The sequence below is a fragment of the Schistocerca americana genome, chromosome 4, assembly GCF_021461395.2.
Source record: "Schistocerca americana isolate TAMUIC-IGC-003095 chromosome 4, iqSchAmer2.1, whole genome shotgun sequence".
In the NCBI taxonomy this organism is placed as follows: Eukaryota; Metazoa; Arthropoda; class Insecta; order Orthoptera; family Acrididae; genus Schistocerca; species Schistocerca americana.
Window position 1 is genome coordinate 219155685 of NC_060122.1, and position 13341 is coordinate 219169025.

The following is a 13341-nucleotide window of genomic DNA, read 5'->3' on the forward strand; positions in this document are numbered from 1 at the left end:
TTCTCGTCACTCAGTTTGATAACACGTTCAGGTTTGTGTGTGAATCTGTTCGTCTGTGTCATTTCGGATTTCAAGTTGCGTAGCTTTTCAGATTTTAATTCGCGTGGCTTTTCGGATTTTAAGTCGCGTAGTTGCTGTAAATTGCTCACATTATACACGCTGCGTGAGTCTGACAAATGTTCATAAAGTGGCGTCTGTTGTGTATTATTAACAGAAGTGTTTTTCATTTCTGTTACTTCTTGTTGTAAATTTGATAACTTCCTACGTAACGTGTTGTTAGATGAATCGATCTCATTAACTGTCTGCTGTAAATTTTGAAATTCAGGCGTTTGGATAAATGAAACCGGTGCAGTATCGTCTGATTTATTGTCATTAGTATTTTCGATAACATCAATACGACTGGCCAATTCATCACATTTTTCAGTCAGTATTTTAACCTGATCATCGGTTATAGAATCAGACGCATTAATCTGTTTTTGCAACTTGCGCGTAGTTTCGCTCAGTTTTTTAACATCAGCTTTGATGACATCGCAATCCTGTGTTAGATCTAGTTGTTCGAATCTATCTGTCACTGTTTGAATATTTACTGTGTGTGTATCCGTTTTTGCTTTAAGATCAGAAATTTCATCCCGTAATTCCGCGTTCAATTGTTCTATGGTATTAATTTTGTCGGACACTGTAGTAATATTATTGTCTACATACGTCTTCGCTTTCGCGAATATTTTACGTTTGTCCTCTTGTCTCTGTGCAGTGATTGTTTCCATGACTTGTCGTTTTACTTTGTTTTGATCTTGAATAAATCTGCGGAAACGCGTATCACTGTTCTGTATGTGCTGACTAAAGCGCTCGTTAATCTGAGTGTTCTGCTGTTCGAATTTCGCGTCTATCTTTGCGTCCATAGTGCGCGAAAGTTCTACCGTCATTGCTTTAAACTCGTCCCTTAATTGTGCAGCTTTTTCAGAGCATTGTTTAGCGACTCCGCTAATTTCGTCTCTGAGTGTTTCTGTTGCGACTGTTTGCATTTCTCTTAATTCTTGCGCAACAGATTTAATTTCTTCGCTATTTTTTTGTGAACACGCCTCAATTTCCGCGCGCAACTGTTCCTTAGTGTCATGGCACTGCGCGGCAACGGCTGTAATTTGTTCACTAATTTGTTTGAAATTTTCGTCATTATTGTCAAGTTTTTCATTTAAGTGTTTGTTATCTTCCCTAAGTTGTTTGACCTGTTCATTGAGTTGTTGTTTAAGATTTTCGTTATCTTGTTTGTTCTGTTCCCTAAGTTGTTTAAAATCTTCACTCTGTTGTCTGAAATTTTCCCGCAAAAATGCCATAATTGGATCCGAGCCAAAATTACCATTTCTATTATCTGTACTGTTCAATAGTGGATCTGGAATTGTTTCACTTTCTGTAACCATTTGGTCATTCTGAAATTTACAAAAAGGTTTGTCAGTCAAATGTATACTATCAGTCATTGTTTCGGAATTAAATACATCTGTCCTACTTTGTGTGATCTGTTCATTTTCATTAGACAGATTTGACTGTACATTACTTGAATTTTCCAAATCGGGTGTGTTAAGCTCTACAGCGCTCATTACCATAGAGCATTCTGCGTCATCAATTGTCGTCAAGTTAACAGACGAGACAATTGAGTTCGTTTGTTCATCATTAAGGTGAAAGTCATCATTAGTGGTTGGAATGCACTGATTGTTAGTGAACGCAGGATTGTCATCATTACGTTGCGTATCACAATTACTATCGGTCACGTTGTTTAAGTCGGTAATTTCATTCACAATACTTCGCGATACACTATTCACAGTCTTTCGCGGCATTTTTACAATAGTCAAAATTTTTCACAAAACAAATAAGCACAATGCAAAAGCAACACACAAATACAACAAAGCAGCAAATTGCCGTTGACCTGTAGAAAGAAAGTCACAATATTATTAAAAGCGTTGCGCCAAATCCTAATTATCTAAGCAAATAAGAGCAGATATCTGACTGTCGCTCAAAAGACTCTCAACGAAATACGATCCTGGACTGGGTGTCGCCAAGTGTAACCTCTCCACCGCAATTTTTTATATAAGAAAATATAGCAATACTTAATAGAAATGGGGGCCAAGTGTAACCTCCCCACAAAAATTTTAAAAGAAAATAACGATACTAATTAGAAATGCTGATGGACATGGGTCTATGCGTAACCTGCCCACAATCAAATGTACTGACAATGGCAACAAATGTGAAATTCGCAATCTGACTCAATTATAAATCCTTCAAAAAATTAAAGTCCATTCAGTGACAAGAAAATTCAATTAAACCGAAATATCGGTCTTTGGCCCTGTGTAAAAACAATCAGAATTAAAGTCTTACCTCAGAATAAATGGATGTCACATATCTGCTCTTGTTGTTGCGCACCACTTGGAGGAACTACATTGCAAATAATAATATTCTCCTTTTTTTTTGTAATTCTAGTGAAATTTTTCTTCAAAAAGAAGTGGAATGAAATGGGAAGTGCAACGAGATCTTTAGTTCAAAAAAAATTAAACTTTTGAGAAAATGCTTTTGAAATAAAAAATTATTATTGGGAGACTTGTTGGAGAATAATTACAATAAATAAAATTTTTCATTATCTAATGATTATATTAATTAACAGTATACCTTATCCTTATTCCTCATCTTGACCATTGTTGCCGACCGCCTACATCACACAACCGCACTGGGCTGCTACTACTGACCGACCGCTCTGCATGACGACTACAGACTGAGTACTGCTCTCAACTAGACAGAGCTACAGACTCGCAACGACTGACTGACTGCTACTCTGCATAGCGACAACTAACTCGCAAAGACTACTACTGACTGAGAACCGCTCGCAACACTCGCGCGGTCAAGCGCATACTCTCTGGTCACAGATGCTACAATGCCTCGCCATCGCTGCTGCGTTACATACGTGTTTCAATGCAAATGATTCAGTTCAGAATAACTATCAAGAATAGGATAAAATAAGTAATTGAATACTTCTATTGGCCACCAGACACATGTTCTGAATTAACTGAAAACTTTAGAAAAACACCTAAATTTACTAGTACTTTAGTTCACAATAAATAAGGAGACCTTTGGTACGTACATACTTGATACTGATTCCCAGTACGCCACAAGAATTTGTATATCATTTCTTTTAAAATTGGAGATCGTTTGTCGCCAGGTTTTGTACTTTCTGAACATAATTTTTAAATGTATTTTTCTCTATTTTGCTAGTACTGTGTTTCACATCTGAAAATCAAAATACCAATCTTGAATATGTAAGGTAACATAGAAAACATTTAAAATATCAACCGAACAAAAAAATGTTTTTTTTTCTCAAAGCCGCAGTAACAATGACATGCAGAATAAGTAATTAAAATGTAATTTTCAGAAATGACAGATCTTGATTATCCGAGAGTCAATGGGACTCTGGATGGAGATAATGTGTCAATAGGTGGTCTTTCAACACGATATAGTGGAGGCAGTAGCTTGGAAGGTGCGTGGTTACTAGACAGAGAATCAAAGGTAAGTTTATCGATTGCATTTCGTAATAAGTATGAAATTTTGGATTATGTCTGTTACTTACACAGTGAGTGAGATGCACAGTAATACATCTTGTGTCAGAATAGTAACCTTTTCCATCTCCAGTAATTAATTAATACTACACTCACAGTGGTTTTAATGTGAGCAACAGGTTCGACATCCACATGACTACTCTGCAATTCACAGTTAAATGCCTTTCACTCTACTTCTCTACCGTTCCACTCTCGAACAGTGTGTGGGAAAAATGAGCACTTCAATCATTCTGTGCAAGCTCTGATTTCTCCTGTTTTATTACTATGATCATTACTCCCTATATAAGTGAATTCAACAAAATATTTTTACCTTCAAAGGAGAGAGTTGGAGACGGAAATTTCGCCAAAAGATGTCATCACAATGGAAAAGTCCTCTTTTTAATGATTGCCACTGCAACTCACGTGTCATATTCATAACTGTTTCTCATCTATTTTGTGATAAAACAAAAAAAAAACTCTCCTTTGAACTTTTTCAATGTCCTCTGTCAGTCCCAGCTGGTAAGGATCCCATATCACACAGCAGTACTGTAGCAGGGGGCAGCCAAGTATAGTAAGGCAGTCTCTTTTAGTAGGCATGTTGCATATTCTAAATCATCTTCAATAAAACACAGTCTTTGGTTCACTTTCCCCACAACATTAGCTATGTAATCGTTCCTGTTTAAGTTGTTCATAATTGTTATTCCTAGGTATTTAGTTGAATTGACAGCCTTTAGATTTTTGCGATTAATCGTGTAACTGAACTTTAATACATTTCTATTAGTACTCAAACCATACAATATCATGTCTAAATCATTTTGCAGTTGGTGTTGGTCTTCAGATGACTTTACTAGATGTTAAATAAGTGTCATTTGCAAACAATTTAAGATGGCTGTTCAGACTGTCTCCTGAATCATTTATATAGATTAGAAACAGCAGAAGGCCTATAGTATTTCTTGGGGAATGCCAAACATCACTTCTGTTATACTTGATGGCTTTCCATTGATTACTATGAACAGTGACGTTCCTGAAAGGTAATCACAAATCCAGTCGCACAACTGAGGCGATACTCCGTAGGCATGCAGTTTGATAAGAAGCTGATTATGATGATTAGTATCAAAAGCCTTGTGGAAATATAGAATCAGTTTGAAATCTCTGTTGATAGCACTCATTGCTTTGTGAGAATAAAGAGCTAGTTCTGTTCCACAAGAATGATATTTTCTGAATCTGTGCTGACTGTGTGTCAATAGATGATTTTCTCGAAGGTAATTCATAATGACTGAATACAGTAATTGTTCCAAATCCTACTGCAAAACGACATCAGTGATAAGAGTCTTTAATTCAGTGGATTACTTATATTTCCTTCTTGAGTATTGGTGTGACTTGTGCAACTTTTCAGTCTTTAGTTACAAGTCTTTCATCGAGCAAGTGGTAGCATATGATTGTTAAGTACAGACCTATTATATCTGTATACTCTGAAAGGAATTTAATTGTGTACTATGAGGATCAGAGGACTTGCCTTTATTAAGCAATTTAGGCTGCTTTACTACACGAAAGGTATCTCATTCTCACTTACTTGATGTTGGCAGCAGTTATGGATTTGATTTCTAGAGTATTTACTTTGTCTTCTTTGGTGGAGTAATTTCAAAAAACCACATTTTGTAGCTCCTTTAGTGGCACTGTCATCAGTAACATTAGAGTCACTGGTGCACATCTAAGGTATTGATTATGTCTTGCCACTAATGTACTTTACATATAATCAGAATCTCTTTGGATTTCCTGCCAGACTTCAAGATACAGTTTCATTGTGGAAACTTTTGCATCTCACATTGAAGTCTGTACTAAATTTTGAGCTTCTGTAAAACTATGCCAACCTTGGGGATTTTGCATTCTGTTAAATTTGGCATGCTTTTTTTGGTGCTTCTGCAGCTATATTCTGGCCTGTTTTTTGTACCATGGGGTGGTCAATTCCATCTGTTATTAATTTATTTTGTATAAATCTCTCAGTTGCTGTTGATACTATTTCTTTGAATTTAAGCCATGTCTTGTCTTCACTTACATATTTCAGGAGGAATGGAGACTGTCACTTGGGAAGGCATCAAGCGAATTTTTATCCGCTTTTAGTAGATATAGAAAAGTCAAAATAACCATTGGTGAAATTAAAAGCAAGGGAAGCTACAGTAAGAGCACTGTGGGAATTTCTCTGTAAACACAGAAGAGAGCAGATGGGTGGAAAGAGTACACTGAAGGCATCTATAATGGGGAGGAATTGTCTAATGACATGAGAGAACAAGGAATTGGAGTAAATATGGAAGAGAGAGGGGATCCAGTATTAGAGTCACAATTCAAAACCATTTTGGGAGACGCGAAATAAAGTAAGGCAGATGGAATAGATAACATTCCATCAAAATTTCTAAAATCTTTGGTGGAAATGGCAACCAAACAACTATTCAAGTTGATGTGTAGAATCTGTGAGACTTGCAATGTATCTTCAGACTTTTCGAAAAATAGCAACCGCATATTTCTGAAGAGAGCAAGAACAAATAATTTTGAGAACTATCACACAGTCAGCTTAAAAACTGGTGCAAGCAAGTTGCTGAAACTAATAATATACAGAAAAACATTGAGGGTCTCTTAGATGATTATCAGTTTGGTTTTAGGATATGTAAAGGCACCAGAGAGGCAGTTGTGACATTGCACTTCATAAAGGAAGCAGGAATGAAGAAATATCAAGTGACATTCATGGGATATGTCAACCTGGGAAAAGCGTTTGACATTGTAAAATGGCGGAAGATATTCAAAATTCCGAGAAAAATAGGAGGTAGTTTTAAGAAACGATGGGTAAGTACAATATTTTCAAGAAACAGGGGAAACAATAAGATTGGAAGATTAAGAACAAAGTGCACAGATTAAAAAGACTGTAAGACAGTGATGCAGTCCTTAGCTCATACTGTTCAGTTTATACATTGAAAAAGCAAAGATGGAAATAATATACAATTGTTCAGACTGTTAGTAATGTTCTACTTCTGTGGAGAGAAGTCAGCCAGAACTGGAGAACTGTTTGTGGAGGCACTTTGGAACTTATCAACATACTGCAAAGGTAAAGGTAAGGGTACAGGTATAGGTAAAGTCTGTAGTGCAAGTCCGGCAGGGGCTATCAGCCTGACTGCAGACTCTTTATTTGCCACGGCACTGGTAGGAGGATTGATTGGGGTGATGGATTCTTCTACCCAGCCACCCTTTACTTCTGGAAAAGGTTTCTGGAACTCATTTTGATAACAGGCTAAGTGGACATGATGCCTTCCTGGAGGAAATGGAACAAGCAAACATGCTTGACCCTGCTTGCAATTGAACCTCAGAGCTCCAGGGCTGGAGTCTAGTGCTCTACCTGCTATACCACCATGGCCACGTAAAACTGCTAAATGAAAAAGAAAATGTGGAGATCAAACCACATAAATTGTGACTTTTTCTTCCACTAGGAAAGGATTGGAATTCAGTTCCTTACCAAATGTTGATTTAATTGTGCTATTATTTATGCTGTAGAACAGCACTAAGTGTCACACACTGCACGACAAAGAACAAAACCATGTATAGGACCAGTTACAGAATATTAATAATATAATCATAGTATATGTTAGACAAAAAGTTTGTAAAATGAATATGAAATGGCAAATCAAAAAAGCTTTATCATTATCAGTATGGTAAAGCTCAGTTTCACACCTGAGTTTACATTTAGTCTCATTCATATTTCTTTTTTTTTTATTTTGAGCTTTTCCTCATTACAGAGGCTTATCTCCAACATAATAATTTACCTGGAAATGACAATACAAACAATAAACGTTCTTAAACTATACTCTCAAAATATTTCTCCAGGTGTTTCGATCTTGCGTGTCCTCTTCCTCTGCGCCCAATCTCCTCATTGTGTGCTGTACATTTTGGAGCCAGGTGGTCACAGGTTGTCGTCTTCTTCTTCTCCCCTCCGGTTCCCACTCCAGTATCAATTTTGGTATTCTGGCTTCCTCCATTCGTCGTACATGCCCGTACCACTGTAATTTCTTCCTATCCATTACGTCATATATTCTTTCTTTTATTTCCATTCTCCTTATTACTTCGGTGTTCCTTATCTTTTCTTTCCTGGAGATTCTTGCCGATCTTCTCCAAAAGTCCATCTCTAGAGCTTGTAATTTTTTAATGTGCTTCATGTTAATTGTCCAGGTCTCCGTTCCATACAGAACCACACTCTCTAATATGGATTTGTATATTAATTTTTTAGTTCTGCTCATTACATTCCTGCTCCATAAGACTGAGTTAAGCATCCCAATGACCCTCCGTCCGCTACTAATTCTTTTATTGATTTCTGAGTCTGATTTTCCCTCGATTTCTAAAATGGATCCCAAATAACAGAAAGTGTTTATCTTTTTGATTTTCTTTCCTTCAATGTATAGCTCATCTGAATCATTAGTCAAGTATTCTGTTTTTTGGTAATTAATCTTCAAACCCCAAGTTTTGTATGCTACTGCTAGTTGATTGCACATATAGTTAGCATCCTCCCCATCTTGTGCTACGACTACTTGATCATCAGCAAATAATAAATGATGTAGGTAAACTCCATCTCTTATTTCTAATCCCATACTATTACATTTACGAGACCATGTTCTAAGGCTAATATCTATATAGATTTTAAATAATGATGGTGACATGGGACAGCCCTGTAAAAGGCCTTTGCTTGTTCTAAATTTCTGTGAAAGTTTATTACCAACTTTCACTTGGCAAATGTTATCTTTATACATCTGTTGTATTATTTTAATCAAGGAAGGGTTTATGTTTGCCATATGTAGTGCTCTCCAAAGTAATTTTCTTGGAACAGTATCATACGCTTTTTCTAGATCTATGAAAATTAATCCTATACTTTTTGATTTTTCCCTATGTTTCTCCAAAATCTGTCGTAATGTGAAAATATGGTCTACACATGATCTCCCAGCCGTGAATCCACATTGTTCTTCTTGGGTTCTAAAATTTTTTTCCAGTTTGTTTTTAATTACTTTCGCAAAAATTCTCATTAATGTGTTTGTAACACAAATTCCTCGATAGTTTGAACAAATTTTGCGATCTCCTTTCTTAAATATTGTATTAATGTAACCTAGCTTCATTTCGTTGGGTATTGAATCTCCATGTATCATTTTGTTGAAGAGCTGTGTTATCAGTTTCACAATTTTGTCACCACCATATTTCAGACACTCCAGATTGATATTGCCTGGTCCCGGTGATTTACCATTCTTTCCTGTTCTCAACGCCTGAAGTACTTCACTTTCTAAAATATGGATCTCATCATCTTCATGTCCTTTATCTTCCCCTGTTCCTTCTTCTAGATATTCTTCTCTGTCCTCATTTAATAATTTTTGGAAATACTCTTCCCATTCCTTTTGTGTTATCAGTTGGAGATTAGTTTTGCTTTTTGTATCCTGTCGAAGCCCTTTTAATACTGACCATGCTTCTTTTGCTCTCCCAAATCCTAATTTGCTATTCACCTTGGCACATGTTCTTTCCCATGCTTCATTTTTTGCCATCCTTATTTTTTTTGGCACTTCATTCTTCTTTTCCTTGTATATTGACCTTGTTTCTTCTGATTTATCATTCAACCACTGAAGGAACGCATTTCGTTTTTCTCTAATGAGGACCTCTAGTTCCTCTGACCACCACTCTGCTGCACGGTCGTGGTTGCTATCTTTTTTACCCAACACCTCTGTTGCTATGATTTTCACATTAGCTTTTATATAGTCATATATTTCCTCTGTACTTCCTTCAAATGATTCAACCAGTTTCCTTTCCATCCTGGCCGCAAAGAGTGTTCTGATACTTTCGTCTTGTAGGCTGTCAATATTAAAAGGTAAATTTTCATCTTTCTCAGTCTGGTTTGTTTTATTTATGTTACTTGTATCACTCCTTGCATTCTTCCATGGCCAGAAAGCCTTCATTTTAACTAGATAGTGGTCTGATCCACACTGGGCTCCTCTATAAGATCTGACGTCTACTGCCTTGAAACTACTTGTTTGCCTAATGATAATATAATCTATTATAGAACGAAGTTCTTTGGTGTTCTGTTGCCAAGTATATTTATGAATGTCCTTATGTTTGAAAAATGTGTTGGTAATTTTTAGATCAAATTGTTCACAAATTGCAATCAATCGTTCTCCATTGTCATTATATTCGTCCTCTCCATGTTTTCCTACTATTCTACAAGATTCTCTAATTCCTACCCTTCCATTCAGATCTCCCATGATAATCAGTTCCTTTCTTCTTGGGATTTTTTCAATAGTCTCCCTGAGGGTGTCCCAAAATGTATCTTTCTCCTTATCTTTTGTGTCGTTCGTGGGTGCATATACGCCAATAATCACAACTTCCCTAGCAAATAATGTCATTTCAACAGTTATTATACGTTGATTGATGAATGTCCAATTTGTGATTCTTTCTTTCCATGATTTTTTTATCATAATGGAGACTCCTGCTTTGGCTCTTACTGCTTTTGATACCCCACTCCAGATATGTACATAATTATCCAGTTCTTCTTCTCCTTGGCCTTTCTTCTTTGTTTCAGAGAGTATGACAACATCCATGTTGAACATGTCAAGTTCTGCGGGGAGTAAATTTATTTTAGTGGAAATACCTTGCACATTCCAGCATCCAAACATAATTTTCCGTTTCTCATTGCCAGTTCGTCGTCCAAAGTTCCAATTTTTCCGAGGCATATTATTAGGTTTTTTAGCATTTTTATGTTTTTATGTGAGTGAGGAGCTGGCCCACTGCACAACCCCCAACCTGGAGGACCAGGTAATTTTTACTCAAGGTTTTCTTCCTTTAGCCTTTGATAAGCCAATATCATACTACAAGGCAGCAGTTGCTAGTTTTGGTCCACCCCGGGTATTTTATTTCCCCGGTACCCACCATATCTGGTGAGCATTCCCCTATCCGCCACCTGGGGAGGTGCCCGATGGGAGACCAGCAAACTCCACACGGGTCATTCATATTTCTGCATGTCTTATTCAAGAATGACTTAGCAAAGACATTTTCGTATCCTTACAGTATACTGTAAATTGTTTCCCTCTTGCATGACACCAATGGCTAGTGATATCATAGACTCCACCATTCTCAGCAGCTGTTATTTTCTGCCCGAAGATTGGTTTGGTGCAACTTATCACACTAGTCTATCCAGTGCAAGTCTCTTCATCTCTGTGAAACTATTTCAGTCCACACCCATTTGAATTTATATACCATATTTGTGCCTTGGTCTCCCTCTACAATTTTTACTCCCTACCATTCTCTCCATATCCAAATTGATTAGTATTTTGACGCTGTGGGATGTGTCCTACCAGCTGATCCCTTCTATTCTTGATGTTGGCCATGAATTATCTCTGTGATTCAATTTTGTACCATTTAATTAGTTATCCAATCTAGCCATCTAATTTTCAGCATTCTTCTGTAACATCATACTTCAAAAGCTTCTATATACTCTTCCTGTCTGCAAGGTATATAGTCCATGTCTCATTTCTATAATAAACTACATTCTAGACTAATGCTTTTAGAAAAAAGTTCCCAAGGCTTAAGTTTTAATTAGATGTTAACAAATTTCTCTCTTTCAGAATGCTTGCTCTGCTATTGGCAACCTTCATTACTTCATTTTATATCTTGTTTATTTTGGTCAAAATCAGTTATTTTGATGCAGAAATGGCACAACTCACCAACAGATTTTTGTGTGTCATTTACTAATATAATCCTTTAGCATCATAGATTTAATTTGAATACACTTCAGTACCCTTGTTTTCTTTTTGTCGATGTTTGTCTTATAGCCTTCATTCAGGACGCTACCCATTTCATTAAACTTGATCTTCCATTCTTGTGTGTTTCCGATGGAATTACAGTGAATTGTCAGTTGTGGTTTATGATTCTCATAACATACCTAATGTAAACCATTGGTTGTGCTACATGAATCGTGTCGTCATTGTGGTAAAATTTCACCTTCAACCGGGAACAGCTGATGTTAATAACACATTTTGTTATATGTACATAGAATAAGAAAAGTAACACAAAATTAATTCATACTCAAATTATTACTTCATCCTCTATGAATTCTTTTGCCAAATTGTAGTATACCACCACTTCTTTTCTGCGGCTATTGATATTACCTTATATTCATCTGAACAGAAATTCTTTCCTTATTTTCATTTCACTTCACTGACCTCCACTACATCTATACTGAGTCTCTGCATTTCCATTTTCAGATTTTCTAGCTTGCATGGCATATTCAGAATTCAGACTTTCAACGCTCCAACTTCTAGAGTGTTACTCTTTCGATGACCACTCAATCTTTTCTCATGGTTAACTTCCCTTTTGGCAGTTGCCTTCTACAGATCTAAATGAGTGACTGTTCCATAATCTTTTACTACTGAAATGATATCATGACGCTTTCTCAATTGCAGGTCACATGTACTGCCTTATGTGTCTTTAACACAGCAGTTTCTGTTGTCATCTGCAACCTCCAGCTGTTGATCATTTCCGATTTGTTCTCATTTAGGGGAAGTTTCCCCAGCCCAAAAGCAAGAGGTTACCCTGAAACTTTGTCCTTTGTCTCTCTCGTTGATGGACCTTACGCAAAACAAGGATGACTTCTTATACCAGAAGCATTTGGCCACCATTGCTGGTGATTCTTATTCAAAATTTTAGCAGTGGCTGGGATGTAATGCAGAATTCAAAAGGATTTGATTACTAGCTAAAGTCATCATCTCATGACTACAGGTCTAGACCACTAACACCTGTATAAACTATCTGAAACCTACTGGTGTCTTCAAGTATTTTTTGTGTATACAATGTTAATTACTGCTATTTGTACAGTTTCCAATTTTATAATTGCACTCTGTGCAAAATTTTACCGCGTGGCATCCCCTTGTGTTCCTCTCCCCCAGCCTACATTTGTGTACTATTTTTTCTTAATTTCCTTCTCCTAATATTTAATTGCAATTCCCGATCTCCATTAAATGTCTGAACAATTTGTCTAATTTAAAGTTTCTTCAGTTCACTGACATAGGTTGTAGGCATATTAACTTTTTCTACTGTATGAGATGCTGTGTCTGCCTTGGCTGTGATAATGTGTTCATTATGCTGCTCGTAGAAGCTCATCTGCATTTGTATTTTCTTATTCATTATTTTTGCTACTCCTATGTTACCCTATTTGAGTTTATGTCATTAGTAATGTACTGTTCAAGCTTTCCCCGCAGATGTGTTGTAAATAGTCTTCAAGGGTTTGCCACCGGATCACGTTGTGCAAATTCCTCAATATTTTCTCAGAGCAACTGTCCGACTACATCTTCAGGTGGTTCAACCTTGTTGGTGGTTAGGTGCGACTCCACCAGCAAGGTTGAACCACCTAAAGGTGTCGGACAGTTGTTCTGAGGAAATATTGTGGAATTTGCACGTGATCCGGCAGCAAACCCGTGAAGACTATATACAGTAACATACTCACCTGACCATAAGCCGTGTTCTTCATGCTGCTGCTTGTTGCAGTTTCCCTCTGTATCTAGTTCTGTATCCATTTCTCTTTTTAAATTTTGATCCTCCCTAAATTAATCAATTAACATTACCTGCTCCAACCTCTAGACTGATAACATCATTATCCTTTGTTGTCCCCACCTCTGATCAAAATATGGAACTATTTTATCTGTTTAGTATTTTGCTCAGTATGATGCCATCATCATTAAACCATACAGTACAGCTGCAT

The 13341-nt window shown here is 36.8% G+C and overlaps 1 protein-coding gene across 1 annotated transcript in view; it reads left to right on the plus strand.

Moving 5' to 3' along the window:
- LOC124613155 (tyrosine-protein kinase hopscotch) overlaps nucleotides 1–13341 on the plus strand; it is a 189515-nt gene that overhangs the window by 125828 nt on the left and 50346 nt on the right. Inside the window, exon 12 of the mRNA XM_047141782.1 lies at nucleotides 3413–3546. Coding sequence (XP_046997738.1) covers nucleotides 3413–3546 — 134 coding nt within the window. The remainder of the gene's footprint in view (nucleotides 1–3412; nucleotides 3547–13341) is intronic.